At 36.2% G+C, this 19,263-nt stretch overlaps 1 protein-coding gene across 1 annotated transcript in view; it reads right to left on the bottom strand.

Moving 5' to 3' along the window:
• Nucleotides 1–17,449, bottom strand: part of LOC141491948 (F-box only protein 36-like) — a 35,277-nt gene extending 17,828 nt beyond the window's left edge. Inside the window, exons 1-2 of the mRNA XM_074192663.1 lie at nt 17,318–17,449; nt 2,647–2,755 (exon numbers count right to left, since the gene is read on the bottom strand). Of these exons, the coding sequence (XP_074048764.1) occupies nt 2,647–2,755; nt 17,318–17,413 (205 nt within the window). The 5' untranslated portion in view covers nt 17,414–17,449. The remainder of the gene's footprint in view (nt 1–2,646; nt 2,756–17,317) is intronic.
• Between the last annotated feature and the right edge of the window lie 1,814 nt (nt 17,450–19,263).

A 19,263-nucleotide genomic window follows, 5' to 3' on the forward strand; every position in this document is an offset into this window, starting at 1 on the left:
GGCAAACAGGGTGAAATGTCTTGCCCAGGATCACACAGCTAGTAAGATTGAGTCTCCATTCCAGACCCAGAACTCAATCCACTGCACCATCCAGCTGTTCAATACACCCACAACCTTGGATAAACTCATTAGTAGAGTTATAAGGATTTAATTTGAGAATAAGCTAGAAGTAATAGAGCCTCACAGTCTTTGAAGCAATTTCCATTTGTTCATGAAAAGATACAAATTTGGTGATGAAGGATAAAACTTAGAATCAGAATATGTATTTTAATGCCAATCAGCATGGTGATAATTGCAGTAAGTCAAAATCATTTCATTTCTGTTTGGATTGTTATGGTATGAAGGGAAATCATTGTTTAGAGTTGATGATGTTGGGTAAACCACCTGTTGGAGTTCAGCCAAAAGACTCAAAGAACAAGGGGAAGCACGTGGGGCTGGTTCCTGGCAGGTGATCTCCCCTGACCTGCATTCTCTAAGCTATAAGGGGATTTTGATATTGACATGAGGTAAAATTACTCAATAAAACTAATTCTGATATTATAATGCAGAAAATGGTGGAGTTAAGTAAGCAAGAGGGGAGAAGCAAGTAGGAAGCAGCAGAGAGAAGTAGATAATATAGAAAGTAGTGAGGAAGAAGAACCAGCTATGTGGACTTCTGAGCCAGCCCAGATGCCCAAAGTATGTTGTTCAGATAACCCAATTCAGGATGGAATAACAAACATATGCCTTTTTTTACCTTCTCTCCTTTTCTTCTCACTATGGGGGTTGATTGTATGGTGGATCATTTATTAATGTTAAAATTCCCTCCTTCTCTTTGGAAATATGTATGTGTATGTATAAGGTATGTGTGTGTGTTTATATATACATCTTTGTTTATTTTATTTATTAATCAATAAATGCATTAAAATTGCTGCATGTGCATTTTATTTAATCCTTTCAAATAAAGAGAAGAGATTAAGTCTTATTGTAAAAAGAAGAAATATATGGTTGGGTCAGGTGTGAAACCTGAGAACTAAGTTAGAATAGGTGGACAAAGTCTGATACCAATCATTTAACTGTTAAGAGACTAGAAATGAATTTGAGGTTTCATATTCTTTCAGAGGAAAAAAAAGCAGACATTAGTAATAGCAGCAGGATAAGGAGAATAAACAAAAGTATTTTGATTTTCCTTATGGTTAGCAGAGATCAACTTTGAAACTCAAGTCATGCTCAAAGGGAAGAAATAGATAAGAAGGGAAAGGTATGTTCCTATACAGAAGTGAAGTCCTAGAGAAGTTTTTTCCCCAAGAAGGAAAGAACCAAAGGCACAAGCATGGTCAATAGGTCTGCTGGCTCAGTTTCTGATTAAGACCACCACCAGCCCAACTTCCTAGTACTACTTGGTGGCCCTTTGATTTGGCACCATTCTTAGTCTCAAGAAAACCAGAGAGACTAAGTTATTTCTAAGTCACACAGATGGGTATTTTAAACTTTTGAAGAGTCAGGATCTGGAATTGGCTAGAACTCAGAAGGAAACAAACAATAAAATGAATCCCACCTGGAAAGAAAGATTTTAATTCCCAGCATCCTCTGAAATCCCATCAGGAATTCCTCCTTGTCTCTGGAAAACTAGTTTGTCTCAGACCCAAAGAGTTGATTAGTGGAATTAAAATAGCCTTGCTAAGAAAGTAGCAAACCAAAGACACTCTCCAGTGGACCTTATCAGGAGTACTGGACTGGTTCTTAGTGAAAGCATGACAATGCAAATGCTGTATTTCTGGTTCTTAAAGAAGAAAGATGAAGGAAGTACCAATTGCACTAGACAAAAAATACACATGAAGATGCAGGCCAGATTTTTAGGAACTACTAGTAGTCTAGGGCTAGGTCATCTTTTCCCCTACTTTTTGAATGAATATAGGGGTCTCCAGGGAAGGAATTTCTTCTGCCATTGCAGATTTACATGATCCTTAGAAAGTGCCTCTAGATCTAAGAGATCAGAATCACATAGCTAGTACCAAAGAATCATAAATGAAATTTGAACCTAGAACTTTCTAGGTAATGGCCAGATCCCCAGCCATTAGACCATCCTAATTCTTCTCTCAATTACAGGGAATAACAGAAGGGGGAGAGAGGTGGTTCATTGAATAGAGCTCTGGACTTGGAGTCAGGAATATCTGATTTCACACACTTACTAGCTGTGTGACTTGGGTAAATCATTTAATCTCGATTTGCCTTGGAGGCAATTAGTTGACTTAGTCAATAGAACTCTGAGTCTGGAGTCAGGAAAGCCTGAGTTTAAATGCTTCAGATCCTGGGCAAGGCACTCAACCTCTGTTTGATTTAATCCACTGGAAGATAAAATGGCAAGCCACAAAATCTCATTGGGAGAGACAAAGTGCTGGATGTGACTGAACAACAACAAAATGGCAGGTTGCTTCAATTTGGTCAGAATTGAACAATTCCCAGTGTGGTCCCTCTTTTAAAATCATCTTTGTAGTCTATCTATGGATGGACTAATCAGAATTCAAAAGTTTCCTAAGAAGAGGAAGGAGAAAGAAAGTAACCAAGGTCATTCCTGGCCTGCAGGTTGATGGATTCCTGGCTAAGCCAAGGAGATAAACAGGTGTCACTGAGCTTTGACTAGAACCTTGAACCTCAAATACTTGCTATGTTGCTGCTCATTCATCACAAATTCTGCATGTGGCATCCTTATTTCTCGAGGGACAGCTGCTCCTCCTCCAGTTCGTAAAGTTATGCTCCATGCCTTCCAGATAATCTGCCAGAAGAACAAAACCAATTGGAACAAATGCAGACTGAGATTTGTAAGACCTAAGAGCAAAAATGGACTTGAGTCAGGGGAGAGCAAGGGGGAATAGGGAGGGAAGGGGAAGAAATTCTAAAGAAAAAAAATTATCAAAACAAATGCTGAAAAATCACACAATCATACAAAGCACTTCAGGACATCCCTGGTCCATCCCATACTCCAATACTCAGGACTTTTATGCCCTTGTTTATGGGGGTAGTCTCTCCACCTCTGCTGATCTCACCCCATCCTTCTGTCTTCCAGTTCTTTATTACTCACATTCAAGACCTCCCATAAGTTCACCATATTGGATCCACACAATGTGTTGGGTGCCTTCTTTGTTTTATTTTGACTTTGGAAGGGAAGCTAGATGGCACAATGGGTAGAGTGCCATCCCCAAAGTCAGCAGGACCTGAGTTTAAATATGGTCTCAGGTACTTACTAGCTGTGTGACCTTGGGCAAGTCACTTAACCCTGATTGCCTCACATCCAGGACCATCTCCAGTCATCCTGATTTATATCTGTACACTGGACATAGGTAGCTCTGGAGGAGAAAGTGAGACTGGTGATGTAGCACATCACCTCCCTGATGTCATGGTCTTCTTTGAAAATGAAGGACAAATATTCGACATTGGGAGGATACCACTAGAAGATGTGAATTGTTTGCCCATTATCCCTCACTCTAAGTGACTAGCTTCCAGTCTCTTCTCTCTCCCATCTCTTCTCCACAAGGTGGGAGACTTGATAGTTTTACATTATAGATTGAGAGATTTTTTAAAAAAGTAAAAGAACCTATAAGTATAAAAATATGTATAGCAGTTCTTTTTATGGTGACACAGAATTAGAAATTGAGGGGATGGGATGCCCATCAATTGGGGAATGACTGATCAAGTTATGGTATATGATTGAGATGGAATATTAATGTGTTATAAGAAATGATGAGCAGAAAAAGCAAGAACTGATGCAAAGTGAAGTGAGCAGAACCAGAACAGTGTATACAGTAACAGCAATAGCATGTGGTGATCAACTGTGAATGACTTAGCTATTCTCAGCAATTCAATGATTCAAGGACTCATGATGAAAAATGCTATCTACTTCCAGAGAAAGAACTGATGGAATCTGAATGGAGACAACATGACTAATATAGAAATATGTTTTTACATGCACATATAACCTATATTAAATGTCTTGTCTTCTCAGTGAGGGGAGATGGGGGGAAGGGAGTTAGAGAATTCAGAACTCAAAATTTTAAAAAATAAATGTTGAACATTTTTACAAGTAAATGGAAAAAAAATTAAATATTCTAAAGACAACATAAACCTGACAATGTCACTCCCCTACTTGAAAATCATCAGTGTTCCCTCTTGTCTATAAGATATAATACAAAATTCTCAGTCTGACATTTAAAGCGCTCCACTCTGGCTCCCACCTACTTTTTGAATCTTATTTTAATTTCTCCCCTTTCCATAGTAGCCTAATTATATGCAACCATTATTGTACTAAGTTCTTGTTCAGAGTATTCCATTTTCACAAATCATCCCTGGTTCTTCCTCATTCATCCATTCAGCTGTAAGATACTAGGTATTTCAAGCAACTTTTATTATATATGGAGAGAGATGCACATATATGTATGTATATATAAATATATACATATAGAGAGATGCACATAGTTATACATGTGCATGCATTGTATATTCACATATGTGCATTCATGTGTATGTTTATGTGTGTGCTGTGTGTATGTTCACACACACAGAGTAATTGGGAAGGAGATAGACAGTTGGATCAGGAAAGGTTTCATGAGTTAACTTTGAGAAGTTTACTGGGGTTGTTAAATGGGAAGAGGGGGCATTCTCGTCATGGAGGAAAGCCTCTGTAGAGGCAGATAGAGGGAAGATGAAACATCACATACAAGGAATAATTAGATTACTTTGGTTAGAGGTTAGCATGAATGAAGGAGTACTATGAAAGAAATAGATCCTCAGAACAATAAAACTCAAAGAAATCTCATTTAGAGGAGAGATATTTCATGATGAAGTGGCATTTTTTTTTTTCAGGGCTGAATGACAAAGATTCTCTGTTTAGAGGTGAAAAGGAGGGGATGGTATAGGAAGCTTGAAGACAGAAGGGAAGTTTGGAACAGATGCTTTGGGATTTGTGACAGAGTTAATTCTGATTTAAAGAGTTAATTAAGAACAAAAAGAATTGCTTTGCTACAGTGAGACTCCACTCAAAATTAGATAACATGTTTCGAATGGTTCAGACAACTTTGTTTAGAACTGTTTATAAGGGGTAAGTTGGAGCAGAGGCTGTAGGGAATGGGAGAATCCAGGGAGGAGGAAGACACACAGGACAAAGGAACAGAGTTCTAAGGATCCATGCCTTACTTCTTTTTTTTTTGCCAACTCCTTGTTATTCCTTTATTAAATATGAAGATGTTCCCTTTATTTCACTGGAAATGATACTTGGCATTGACTGGAGAGGAATGGCTACATTTCTGGTGACCCTTAAAAGAAGCGAGCTTACCAGTCCAAACTTTCTTTTTTTTTCTTTTTTTTTTAAATTTATTTTTTATTCTCATTTTGTACAAATGTTTTTTTGCATTAATGAAATATTCTTGTTTACAAGTAAACAAAATACCCCTCCTCCCCCATGAATATAGATAGACTTGTTTGGGCGAAAAAAGTAAAGGGGAGAGAAAAAAATTAAAATAAAAAAATAATAATAGTAATAATTGTAGGTATGGCCAGGTGGCGCAATGGACGAAGCAACAGCCCTGGAGCCACGACCACCCGAGTCCACATCCAGCCTCCTAAACCCAACAATCACCCAGCCATGTGACATGCAAGCCACCCGATCCCCACTGCCCTGCAAAAACCAAAAAAAAAAAAAAGAAAGAAAAAAAGACCCAAAATAAAATAAAATAGTAATAATAGTAGGGGTGGCTGGGTGTCAGACAGAGCATTGGCCCTTGAGCCAGGAGCACCTGGGTCCAAATCAGGCCCCAGACACCCAAAAATCACCCCGCTATGTGGCCCCAGGAAGGCCACCCAGCCCCACCTGCCCTGCACCCTCCCCCCAAATAATCATAACAAAAAATGTGCTTGAGTCTTTGTTCCAACACCAACAACTCTGTCATGGGTGGATCTCATTCTTTATGATAAGTCCATCACAAAAATTATTTCCATATTTTTCCACTGTTGCCATTGCTGATCGCAACTCCCTCCTTTCTTATTTCTCCACTACCATGTACTCTATTTTCTCTCTCCTTTCACTATGACTCTGCTGTAGGGTCGCTGAGTGATACAGCAGACAGATCCCCGGTCCTGGGGCCAAGAAGCCCTGAGCCCCCATACCACCCCTTAGGCCCAAAATCCACCTGGCCCTATGGTCCTGGGCAGGCCTTCCATTCCCAGCCCCTTGCAAGAAGTAAGAAAGAAAATGTGTTATATCTGGCCACTCTCCCCACCATGGTCCATCCTCTCCTCCTTTATTCACATCCCCACCCCTTCCCCCTGCTCCCCCCTCCTTCTTACGCCAGATGTCTATACCCTATTGAGTATATTTGCTGTTTCCTCTCCTAGCCATCTCTGATGAGAGCAAAGTTTCCCTCATTCTCCCTTGCCCCCCCTTCCATATCATTGCAATAGCTCATTGTAATAAAAAAAACTTATGTGAAATATCTTGGACTATTCCCCCTCTCCTTTTTCTTTCTCCCATTCCATTTCCCTTTTTTTCTATTGACTCCATTTTTACACCATATTTTATCTTCGAATTCAGCTTTCTCCTGTGCTTCAACTATAAAAGCTCTCTCTACCTGCTCTATTAACTGAGAAGGTTCATATGAGTATTATCAATGTCATTTTTCTATGCAGGAATACATGCAATTCATCCTCATTAAGTCCCTCATATTTCCCCCCTCTCCTCCAATCTCCATGCTTCACCTGAGTCCTGTATCTGAAGATCAAACCTTCTGTTCAGCTCTGGCCATTCCAAAAGGAACCTTTGAAATTCCCCTGGTTCATTGAAAATCCATCTTTTTCCTTGGAAGAGGACATTCAGCCTTGCTGGGTATTTCATTCTTGCCTGCATTCTAAGCTCTCTTGCCTTCCGGTATATTGTATTCCAAGCCCTATGAGCTTCCAATGTAGCTGCTGCTAAGTCCTGTGTGATCCTGACTGCAGCTCCACGATATTTGAACTCTGTCCTTCTGGCTGCTTGTAATATTTTCTCTTTGACTTGGGAGTTCTGGAACTTGGCTATAATATTCCTCGGGGTTGGTTTTTTGGGATCTCTTTCTCTGGGGGATCGGTGGATTCTCTCCATTTCTATTTTGCCCTCTACTTCTAGAATAACAGGGCAATTTTCCTGTAGTAATTCTTTGAAAATGATGTCAAGGCTCTTTTTCCTGATCATGACTTTCAGGTATTCCAATAATTTTTAAATTATCTTTCCTAAGTCGGTTTTCCATATCAGTTGTTTTTTCAATGAGATATTTCACATTTTCTTCTAATTTTTCATTTTTTTGGTTCATGCCTTACTTCAAAATACTACTCAGGTAGTGAGATCTTTGAGATCTCACTTAAGATCTTTCCTGATTCTATCCCCCTCCAATACCCAATTGTTAGTGTTCTCTACCCTCATTGAAATTACTTACATCAGACAAAAGAATTTATAATATATATCTGTGTATGGTACTAAAACTCTGGAGAACAATAAGAAAGCAAAAACTTTTATCTCTGCTTTCAAGGATTTCACATTGTAAAAGATAAAGGAGGAGCAGAGGTTGAATACAACATGAAAAATCTTTGTCCATAAAAGATACCTGCAATGTAAATAGATGGCAACCTGAATGGCGAAGGGAGTGGCTCACTCCTGTAGATAGTAAGATTTCAATTGAATTTTGAAGGAAGCTTGGGAAATGAGGAGGTGAATATAATTATGCCTCTTGAAGGCAGAGACTTTTTCTTTTTTTTCTTTTATCCTATGTGCCTCTCACAGTGCTTTGGACATAGTAGTTACTTTAAAAATATTTGCTGGATTGAATTGAGAAGGAATTGAAGTTGGAGAAGTTTAATCTGACTATTGATTCCCTCTCCACAAATGTGAAATTGGGTTACAGAGGGTCTGATTTTTGCAGTGGATGGAGGCACTGACCTTGGAGTTAGGTGGACCCAAATTCAAATTTGGCAGGCACTTGATACTTACTAGCTGCTTGACCTTGGAAAAGTCATTTAACCTTGATTGTCTCACATCTAAGATCATCTCCAGTCATCCGTGAGATGGGTGACTTAGCATAGCCCCCCACCCAATCTAATTCATGTGCTTGTCATGGCATCACCTCCTTGATGTCACAGTCTTCTTCAAGAATGATGGACAAACAACACATAGTGGTTACAAGCTGGCTCAAATCATTTTAATTTTTTAAAAAATAATTCAAATATATACTTTTTATTTTTTAATTTAATACCTGCTAATTTTTATTTTGTAAGCATTTCATATTTCTCAACTCCTCCCCAATTGAACTTAAAAACTAACCTTCAAAACAAATATCCATAGTCCAATGAGACAAATTCTCATATTAGCCCATGTCTAAAAATATGTCTAATAATTCAAGCTAAAAAGTATTTAAAGGAAATTGAGTCACATTATAAATACTTTATGGGTCCCATGGCAAAAAGGAACAATTAGTGTACTGGCCCTTATGACCAAGGGGAAGCAAGAACTCTGGTCACAGTTCTAGGAGCTCTGGTCACAGTTTTCGGTTCTAAGGAATAGAGGAGTGCTTATGAAGGCCAGTAGAGAAAAGCACAGATCAGGAGAGCAGTGTTCAATGGATCATACCATCTTGGAAGAACTAAAAACTTTTAGACCCCCCTCCCCAGAACTAGGTCTAAAAATAGCAGCACAAAAAGCCTGAAGCTTGGGACAGTGCCCCTTCCAAAGCTCCAAGAGAAGAGCCCAACTTTAACATGAATTTAAGTCAAGAAATATTTTATAAAAATGAACAAAAACCCCCAAAATAACTTGTCCATGAAAAGTTACTATGGAGACAGGGAAGATCAAGGCACAAACCCAGAAAATAACAAAATTGAAGCAGCTACATGCAAAGCCTCAATGAAAATGTGTGAAATTGTATATAACTCCAAAAAAGAATTACTGGAAGAGCTCAAAAAAGAATTTCAAAAATCAAATAGGAGAGGTAGAGGAAAAAATGGTGGGAAAATGAAAGTGATCCAAGAAAATTATGAAAAAAGAAGTATATAAAAAATTGAAAATCATGTCTTAAAAAAGCAGAATTGGCCAAATGGAAAAAGAGAGACAAAAATTCACTAAGAAAACAAGTCCTTAAAAAGTAGAATTGGTCAAATGGAAAAGGAGGTTTAAAAGCTCACCAAAGAAAATAATTTCTTAAAAATTAGAATTGGGAAAGTTGAAGTTAATGACCACATAAGACATTAAGAAATGGTAAAGCAAAGTCAAAAGAATGAAAAAAAAAGAGAAGAAACTGAAATATCTGATTGGAAAAGCAACTGGTCTGAAAAATAGATTGAAGAGAGGTAATTTAAGAAATATAGAACTATTTTAAAGCCATGATTTTAAAAAATGAAAAGAAAGATCCTAGATATGATCTTTTAAGAAATTCTCAAGGAAAATTGCCCTGCTATTCTATAACTAGAAAGTAAAATAGAAATAGAAAGAATATACTGATCATCTCCTGAAGGAGATCCCAAAATGAAAACTTCCAAGAATATTATAACCAAATTGCTGAGCTCCCAAGTCAAGATGAAAATATTGCAAGCAACCAGAAAGAGACAATTCAAATATCATGTAGCCACAATTAGGATAGTATAAGATCTATTAGCTTCTGTGGAAGACAAAGAAGCTAGGTTTACAACCAAGAATAACCTTCCTAGGAAAACTGAATAACTGAAAAACTTCAGTGGAGAAAATGGATATTTAATGAAATAGAGCAGGGATGTCCAAAATGCAGCAGTGGGGAGCATTCAGTCTGTAGGGTGATTTTTATGCATCCACCTATGAAGCCAAGTTATTGCAAAGCTCTCACTAAAATGGCAAATCAAAATATATTGTCTGTTGTTTCAATAAAAACTTTTAAAAGTAAAGTTGGACTGCCCTGAGATAGAGAACTCTTAGGTATTCCTGACAAGAAGATCAGAGTTGAATGGAAAAATTTGGCTTTCAAATAAAATTTAGAGAAGTATAAATGAAACAGAAAAGAAGAAATAATAAAGGATTCAATAATGTCAAACTGTTTACATTCTTATCTAGGAAAATGATATTTTATTACAAAAAACTTTTTCATTATAAGGACAGTTAGAAGAAAGAGGACACAGAGTGCATTGACTATGATGGGATGATTTAAAAAAACTAAAATTAAAGGGTGAGAAAGAGGGATGAACAGGGAGAAGGGGAAGTGGAATGGAAGAATGGGGGAAAGTATTTCACAAAAAAGAGATGCAAAAGGAATAACCTTTATATAAAAGACATGAAAAGGATGGAAAATGTGGGGTGATGGGCAACTCTTGAACTTTACTTTCATTGTAATTGACTCAAAAAGAGAATAATATACATACTCAGTTGGAATCTATCTTATTCAACAGGGAAGTAAAAAGGGAAAGAGATAGTGAATGGTGGTGAAAGAAGGATCAATTTAGGAAGGCAGTGATTAGAAACAAAATAAACTTTTGATGAGGGAATAGGTTAAAAGAGAGATAGGAGGGGGCGGCTAGGTGGTGCAGCAGATAGAGCAACGGCCTTGGAGTCAGGAGTACCTGGGTTCAAATCTAACCTCAGACACTTAGTAATTACCTACCCATGTGACCTTGGACAAGCCACTTAACTCCATTGCCTTGAAAAATCTTTAAAAAGAGATAGGAATTATGAAAAAATAAGATGGAAGGAAATTCAGTTAGTAATCAGAACTGTGAATGTAAATGATATAAACTTGCCTTGAAAAATCTTTAAAAAGAGATAGGAATTATGAAAAAATAAGATGGAAGGAAATTCAGTTAGTAATCAGAACTGTGAATGTAAATGATATAAACTTGCCACCAAAACAAAAGTATATTGCAAAATGGATTAAAAATCAAAATCTAATAATATATTGTTTACAAGAAACACACTTGAAATAGGGAGACACAGTAAAAATAAGGAGCTGGAACAGAATTTATTATGACTCCAGATGAAGTAAAAAAAAAGCAGTGGCAAAAATCATGCTCTCAGACAAACAAAAGCAAAGATAAATCTAATTAAAGAAATAAGGAGAGACTACATTTGACTAAAAGATACCAAGGAAATGAAGTACTATTAGTATTAATAATGCACTAAATGGAATAGTATCCAAATTCTTAATGGAAAAGTTAAATGAGTTATAGTTAGGCAGTATACTAGTAGGAGGCCTCTACATTCCCCTCTCAGAATTAGATAAATATAAAAGAAGTTGAGAGGAATAGAATTTTAGAAAAGTTGAGTATGATAGAGCTCTAAAAAAAGTGAATGGAATGGAACAAAACTTTTATTTTTCTCAGCTGTACAAGGCACCATCATAAAAACTGATCATGTATATAGGATATAATAACCTAACAACCAAATGCAGAAAAGCAGAAATATAAAATGCATAATTTTCAAGTCATAATGCAATAAAAGTTATATTTAATAAAGGAGTATGGAGACAGATTAAAAATTAATTGGAAATTAAATAATCTAATTCTAAAGAATGAATGAGTCAAAGAAAGAAACATAGAAACAATAGTTTCATTCAAGAGAATAACAATGAGACAACATAACAAAATTTATGGGATGAAATCAAAGCTTTAATTTATATTTATATAATTTATATCTCTAAAACATATCAATAAAATAAAGATCAATAAATTGGCATAAAAATTTAAAACACTAGAAAAAGAACAAATTAAAAATATTCAATTAAACACCAAATGAAAAATTAATAATAATTTGAAGTAAGAAAGTCATTAAATTGGGGCAGGTAAGTAGCACAGTGGATAGAACACTGACCCTGGAGTCAGGAGGATCTGAGTTCATATGGACCTCAACACTTAATACTTAATTAGCTGTGAGATATTGGGCAAGTCACTTAACCCTGTCATTGCCTTGCAAAAAAATTAAAAAAGATGGAAAAGAAAACCATTATGTATAAATAAAACTAGAAACTGCTTTTATGGGAAAAAATCAGTAAGATAGAAAAAGGATTGATTAATTTGATTTTTTTTAAAAAAGAAAGAAAGCCAAATTAATATCAAAAATGAAAAAAAGTAAATTTCCTGCCAATGAAGAGGAAATTAAAACAATTATTAGGAGCTATTTTGCCTAATTATATACCAATAAATCTAAGAATCTGAATGGAAATGGAATGAATAGTTATCAAAATATAATTTGCCCAGATTAACAGAAGAGGAAATAGAATATTTAAATAATCTTAACTAAAAAAAAAGAAATCAAATAAGTCACCAATGAGCTTTCTAAAAAAAAAGATTTCCAGGATTAGATGGATTCACAAATGAATTCTACCAACATTTAAATAATAACTCAGGGGTGGCTAGGTGGCACAGTGGATAAAGCACCAGCCCTGGAGTCAGGAGTACCTGGGTTCAAATCCGGTCTCAGACACTTAATAATTACCTAGCTGTGTGGACTTGGGCAAGTCACTCCACCCCATTTGCCTTGCAAAAACCTAAAAAAAAGAATAACTCATTCCAATATTGTGCAAAGTAATCCTACCAAATTTCTTGTATGACACAAATATAGTGCTAATATCTTAACCACAAAGAATTAAAACAGAGAAAGAAAACTACAGATCAATTTCCCTGACATATAGTGATGCAAAAATTTTAAACAAAATATTATCGAGGAGATAAAGCTATATATCACAAAGATTATGCACTATGACCAGATGGGATTTATACTAGGAATGTAGGAGATTCAATAGGAAAACTAACAATATAATCCATCATGTCAAAAACAAAACCAACAAAAAAATTAACCCAATAGATGCAGAAAAAGCTTTTGATAAAATACAACATTCACTACTATTTTAAAATATTAGAAAGTATAAAAATAAACCAAGCTTTCTTCAAAATGATAAATAGTATTTACCTAAAACTATCAGCGAGAATTATCTGTAATTAGGTAATTAGTAATGTGTAATTAGCTAGAAGTCATCCCAATGAGATCAGAGATGAAGCAAGGATGCCAATTATCACTACTGCTATTTAATATTCTTCTAGAAATGGTAGCTATAGCAATATGAGAAGAAAAGAATTTGATGAAATTAGAATATGCAAGGAGAAAATAAAACTATCACCCCTTGCAGATGATATGATATATACTTAAGGAATCCTGAATCAAGTAAATAATTAATAATTTCAAGAAAATTGAAGGATATAAAATTCACACATAAATAACCAGAATTTTTATATATCACCAATAAAGTCCAACAGGAAGAGATAGAAAAAGAAAATCCATTTAAAATAACTGCTGTCAATTTATCTTATCTCTTATACTTTGTTTCTTCCTTAAAGATATGATTTCTCTCTCATCACATTCAATCTGTATCAATGTATACCATGGAAACAATGTAAAAACTGACAAATTGCCTTCTGTGGGGGGTGGGGAGAGAGAAGTAAGATTAAGGGAAACATTGTAAAAAATCAAAATAAATAAAATCTTAAGGGGCAGCTAGGTGGGGTAGCGGATAAAGTACCGGCCCTAGAGTCAGGAGTACCTGGGTTCAGATCCAGTCTCAGACAATAATTATCTAGCTGTGTGGCCTTGGGCAAGCCACTTAACCCTGTTTGCCTTGCAACCCCCCCCAAACCCTAAAAACCTAATAAATAAAATCTTAAAAAAAAAGAAAATAGTTTTAATCTTGCAATCCCCATGAAAGGTACTTGGGGATAGAACACTTTGAGAGCTGCTGAGTTATATGTTGAAGAGAAAATTATTGAGCACAAGTATTTGGAGGAACACACAAGATGGAACATGAACCCCAAACTCCTTAGTTTTACCACTAGAGCCCCGAGTGAGGAGAAGCAATAACCAAGTACTAGAGACTCAGCCCAATAATATTGAGTAGGGAGATTTAACCCAGGGTTATCTGCTTCAGGTTTCCTCTATTTGTTTAGCCATATCTGAGTCCTTTGTGTTTTATTAATTTTCTGTGGTAGAAGGAATAAAAGGGCTGTGTTCCAAGCCTGATACCCATAATATACACTGAGTACTACCTTTGTGGGAGGGAATCTTGTTACCTATTTCTGGGGAAACCCTTCACACAAACCATACCTGAGCTTTGTTTTAGAAAAGGCTTCACTGAAATTTCATCCAAGCTGGGGGGGGGGGGGGCAGATTCAGAGAAAGAAACTGATCCCTCAGAGGATTACCCCCTTATTCCTGTTCATGAGGCTGAGTCCAGAACCCTTTCTAATCCTTGGGCCACAAGTAACATCAATTTTGTATAAATTTAGATTTTTCAAGATTGCCTAAAGTGGGGGCATAACCATGCTGAATATATGTCATTTCAGTGGATTTAAGTCTGAGATGGGAGTCAATAATTCTGAGCCCCTCTCTCATTTCTACCATAAACTGTAAAGCCCTAAGCCAGTTATTTCCCTTATCATATTTTACATTAAATTAGCATATGAAAATAGTGAATAATAACTCTTAGGAACAAGAAACATGTATACCTTCCAGTACTAAATCACTCATAAGTAGTAAATTAAGACTACTAAAAAATTACATTTACTTTCCAGTTCCCTAAACAAGTGATAAATATCACCTCAGCCCTGATCTTCAAAACTCCATCTTCTAGAATCCACCATCCCTTAAGTAAAGAACAGGGACTGAATCTGGGATTTCATTGATATTAGGAATGCCAGATGAAGGAACACTCACCCATCAAGGTAGATCTGCATCCTATATAGTCTTAGAGAGTAGCCAAGAGCACCTAGAAACTCAACAACCTGTTCAGGGTCACACAGCTAATATGTCTTTTCAGAACTTAATGTTGCTAAGCTTCAGGGGTATATACTCAGAGACACTTTTGACACTACCTTAAGGAAAAAATATTATAATTTAAAGGGTAAAACTCCAGAACCTCCCCCTTCTTCTTCAATAGCTTCTTCCATACCCACTTACTCTTCTTCCTCAGCTTTGGAGGTAGTAATTTAAAGACACAACCGTGTTCCCACACCCACCTATGCAAACCTGGAAGGATGGATGATAATAACCAAAAATGTTTGGTAAACTATTTTTGTGTTTATTCACAGAAATACTTTTAGTATTGGCTAACCTCAACTTTTTTTAAAAAAAAAGTTTATATCAATTGATATAGAATGTTCATTTGTCCATTGACTGGTTTTCAGAACAACCTTTCCCAGGAAAATATTTTGTGTGGAAGTTAAGTCTCAGACTCACCCACAAAATTTTTTTTCAACATACATACATTTGCAATGAAAAATTCAGTAGAAGAAAAAATGCATAGTACCTGAAATCTTTTGTGAGTTAAAAAAGATGTTATATGCCTAGGGCCAGTATGTATATATAATCACCATCAATAATGTAATTTTTTAACTGGGAAAACTCATAGAATTATATAAGGTCATAGATTTGGAGCTGGAAAGAGACCTTAGAGCCCATCTGGTTTGACTCCCTTTTCTTGCAAGTGAGAAAACTGATAAATTCCTTAATGACTTAGTTAATAAATTTCTGAATTGGATTTGAATCCAGGTCTTCCTGCCCTGTTGCTCTATCCATTAAATTCTGAATGTTAGGAACATATTTCTACTCCATCATACTACCATCTTTAACCTCTGCGGTAGATCCTTTTCACCCAGTGAAAAATTGTAGCTTTGAGAAATCTTATTGCTATCTAGATTCTGGGAGGAGGGTCCTCCTATATTTGGCATGATATACATCCACCACACACACACACACACACACACACACACACACACACACATACATACATACATATATATATATATATATATGCGCAATAGTTGCACATTGGGAATTCATAAAAAAAGAATGCTTTATGTAAATGAACTGTAAGTGACTTGAAGGAATAAATTTATTCTCACTGCTTCTCTCATCCTCTCCCTCCCTCCCTGAATAACACTTAACCTTTCCTCTAGGAAAATATATACAAATCTGTGTTCAAACTGTGGGTGGAGATGGGAGGAAGGCTTTTCTATGAACTGTCAACGTTTTCATTACTATATAAATCAGGTCTAAGCCTTTTTCAAACAATGTTGTGAAATTGCAAGTGGGGGAGGACTAGGCCATGGGGCAAGTAAAGATAAGATTAAGTCTAATTCACTGAAATGGAGAAAAAATAACAGAAGGAAGATCATAAAGAAGGCTAGACAAGTAGAGCAGTTTTTAATACTATAACCTGATCTTATACTTAAAAAGAAAAGAAGGCTGAATATAATAAAGAACTATACATATTAATAATAACAAGTATTTCTAGTTGAGTTTTAATGCTAGCAACATGTTTTAGATATATTATGCCAAGTGATACTAACAACATCCCTATGAAAGATATTATTATTATTACCAATTTGCAGATTAAAAAAACCCATGAGAATGAGAGATTAAGTTAGTTATTCAGCATCATATAGCTAGTAAATGATAGAGATAGAATTCAAACTCAGATCTTCCTGATTGAAACAAATAAACTAATGATTAGGTAACCTAGCTGCCTAGGTTTCATATAATTCTAGTTTTTTCTGTTCTATTTATATACAAATATTCATTGCATTTCATTAAGTTCAGAATCAGAAATTCTTTTTTTTTTTAAAAAGAGGCAACCAGGATTGAATGACTTGCCCAGGGTCACACATTTAGTAAGTGTCTGAGGATGAATTTGAACTCAGGTCCTCCTCACACCAGAGTCTGTGCTGTATCTACTGTATCACCTAACTGCCACAAAGTTTCATGCAAAAAAAAAATTTAATTCATTGAGGATAGGGGCAGCTAGGTGGTGCAGTGAGTTCAAATCCAGTCTCAGACACTTAATTATCTGGCAGTTTGACCTTGGGCAAGTCACTAAACCCTACTGCCTTAAAAAACAAAAACAAAAACAAACTAATTCAAGGAAGGAAACCCACAGAGGAGATCATTAATCTGTTATAGTATTTAAGAATGAAAGAATGACAGTTTCTATAATACATAAAAAAGTTGGTGGAGGGGCGGCTAGGTGGCACAGTGGATAAAGCACCAGCTCTGGAGTCAGGAGTACCTGGGTTCAAATCTGGTCTCAGACACTCAATAATTACCTAGCTGTGTGGCCTTGGGCAAGCCACTTAACCCCATTTGCCTTGCAAAAACCTAAAAAAAAAAGTTGGTAGATAAAATGTTAGTTATCCCACTGGATAATACATTTATTTTCATTCATCAAAATTCTGCCAGTCAAAAAGTATTTAGTAAAGTCTCATAAATATGCCGAAAAGTCAAAGCTAAAAATATACTGTCCTACTTTAAAAATCATTTTACCTCAGTTTTTGTGATGGAAAAATGATGGAGATCCTTGCTTGGAGGAGGAGCTTGGCTGTAGGTTTCATATAGTGTATCTAACAGAAGAGAAGTCATGGCCCACAGGGGAGAATTCTAGTTTGAATGCTTTCTGTGTTCTGAATGGCACATGCCAGCTCGCTGCTCCTGTTTTTATACCCGTAAAAGTTTGTTCCCTTGGTTCCTTTGGCTGCCTCCTTGATGGAAAGCATCTTCAGCTACTCTTGTTTGCAGGGAACAATGTGAGAGCCTGTTTGAAAAGTGCCTGGGACCCAATCAATCATAACAAGGTGCAAATGAACAAAAGAAGCTGAAACTGCACGGTCAAGTCTTCAGGCATGAATAATTGCCAACAGAAAAAGGCCTAGCCTCTCTTTATTCAGGCTAGCACTTTCAATTTATATTTATAGAATGGGGAAAGGGTGGAGGTCAGGGAGAAGCACATTAAGTGTTCAACAACAATGATGAGTGAATGAATAGATGAGAACCATATCTCCATTTTTGTAGGCAAACTGTTGGTGTACTGCTTTAGTGAATAGATGCTGTCTTTGAGATTTCAAAATTGTATTTATTGAGCCTAGGAAAATAATCCACGTCACCATCTCTCTAATCTGACAGCATTGTCCTTTTAAGAGGTCAAAGGAGACCACTTCCCAATTTGGATTGTCTTGAAAGCATGTGCCACTAGAACATACTGTGATGATGATGATGATTTTTTTTAAAATAACATTTTTAAAATTATTTAATTTTGAATTTTAGAATTTCCCCCCGTCTCACTTCCCTCCCTTCACCCCCCACAGAAGGCAGTCTTTTAGTCTTTACATTGTTTCCATGCTATACATTGATCTAAATTGAATGTGTTGAGAGAAAATCATATCCTTAAGGAAAAAAAATAAAATATAAGAGATAGCAAAATTATATAATAAGATAACAACTTTTTTAAAAATTAAAGGTAATAGGGGTGATGGAGTGGCATAGTGGATAAAGCACCAGCCTTGGAGTCAGGAGTACCTGGGTTCAAATCCGGTCTCAGACACTTAATAATTACCTAGCTGTGTGGCCTTGGGCAAGCCACTTAACCCCATTTGCCTTGCAAAAAAAAAAACCTAAAAAAAATTAAAGGTAATAGTCTTTGTCTTTGTTCAAACTCCATACTTCTTTCTTTGGATACAGATGGTATTCTCCATCACAGATATGCTATAATTGTCCCTGATTGTTGCTCTGATGGAATGAGCAAGTCCATCAAAATTGATCGTCACCCCCATGTTGCTGTTAGGGTGTACAATGTTCTTCTGGTTCTACTCATCTCGCTGAGCATCAGTTCATGCAAATCCTTCCAGGCTTCCCTGAATTCCCATCTCTCCTGGTTTCTAATAGAACAATAGTGTTCCATGACATACATATACCCCAGTTTGCTAAGCCATTCCCCAATTGAAGGACATTTACTTGATTTCCAATTCTTTGCCACCACAAACAGGGCTGCTATGAATATTTTTGTACGTGATGTTTTTACCCTATTTCATCATTTCTTCAGGGTATAGACCCAGTAGTGGTATTACTGGACAAAGGGTATGTACATTTTTATTGCCCTTTGGGCATAATTCTAAATTTCTCTCCATAAAGGTTGGATGAGTTCACAGCTCCACCAACAATGTATTAGTGTCCCAGATTTCCCAAATCCCTTCCAACATTGATCATTGTCCTTTCTGGTCATATTGGCTAGTCTGAGAGGTGTGAGGTAGTACCTCATAGATGCTTCAATTTGCATTTCTCTAATCAGTAATGATTTAGAACAATTTTTCATATGACTATGGATTGCTTTGTTTTCCTCATCTGTAAATTGCCTCTGTATATCCTTTGACTATTTGTCTATTGAGGAATGGCTTGTTTTTTTTTTTATAAATTTGACTCAATTCTCTCTTTATACA

The sequence above is a fragment of the Macrotis lagotis genome, chromosome 6 (genome assembly GCF_037893015.1).
Source record: "Macrotis lagotis isolate mMagLag1 chromosome 6, bilby.v1.9.chrom.fasta, whole genome shotgun sequence".
NCBI lineage: Eukaryota > Metazoa > Chordata > Mammalia > Peramelemorphia > Peramelidae > Macrotis > Macrotis lagotis.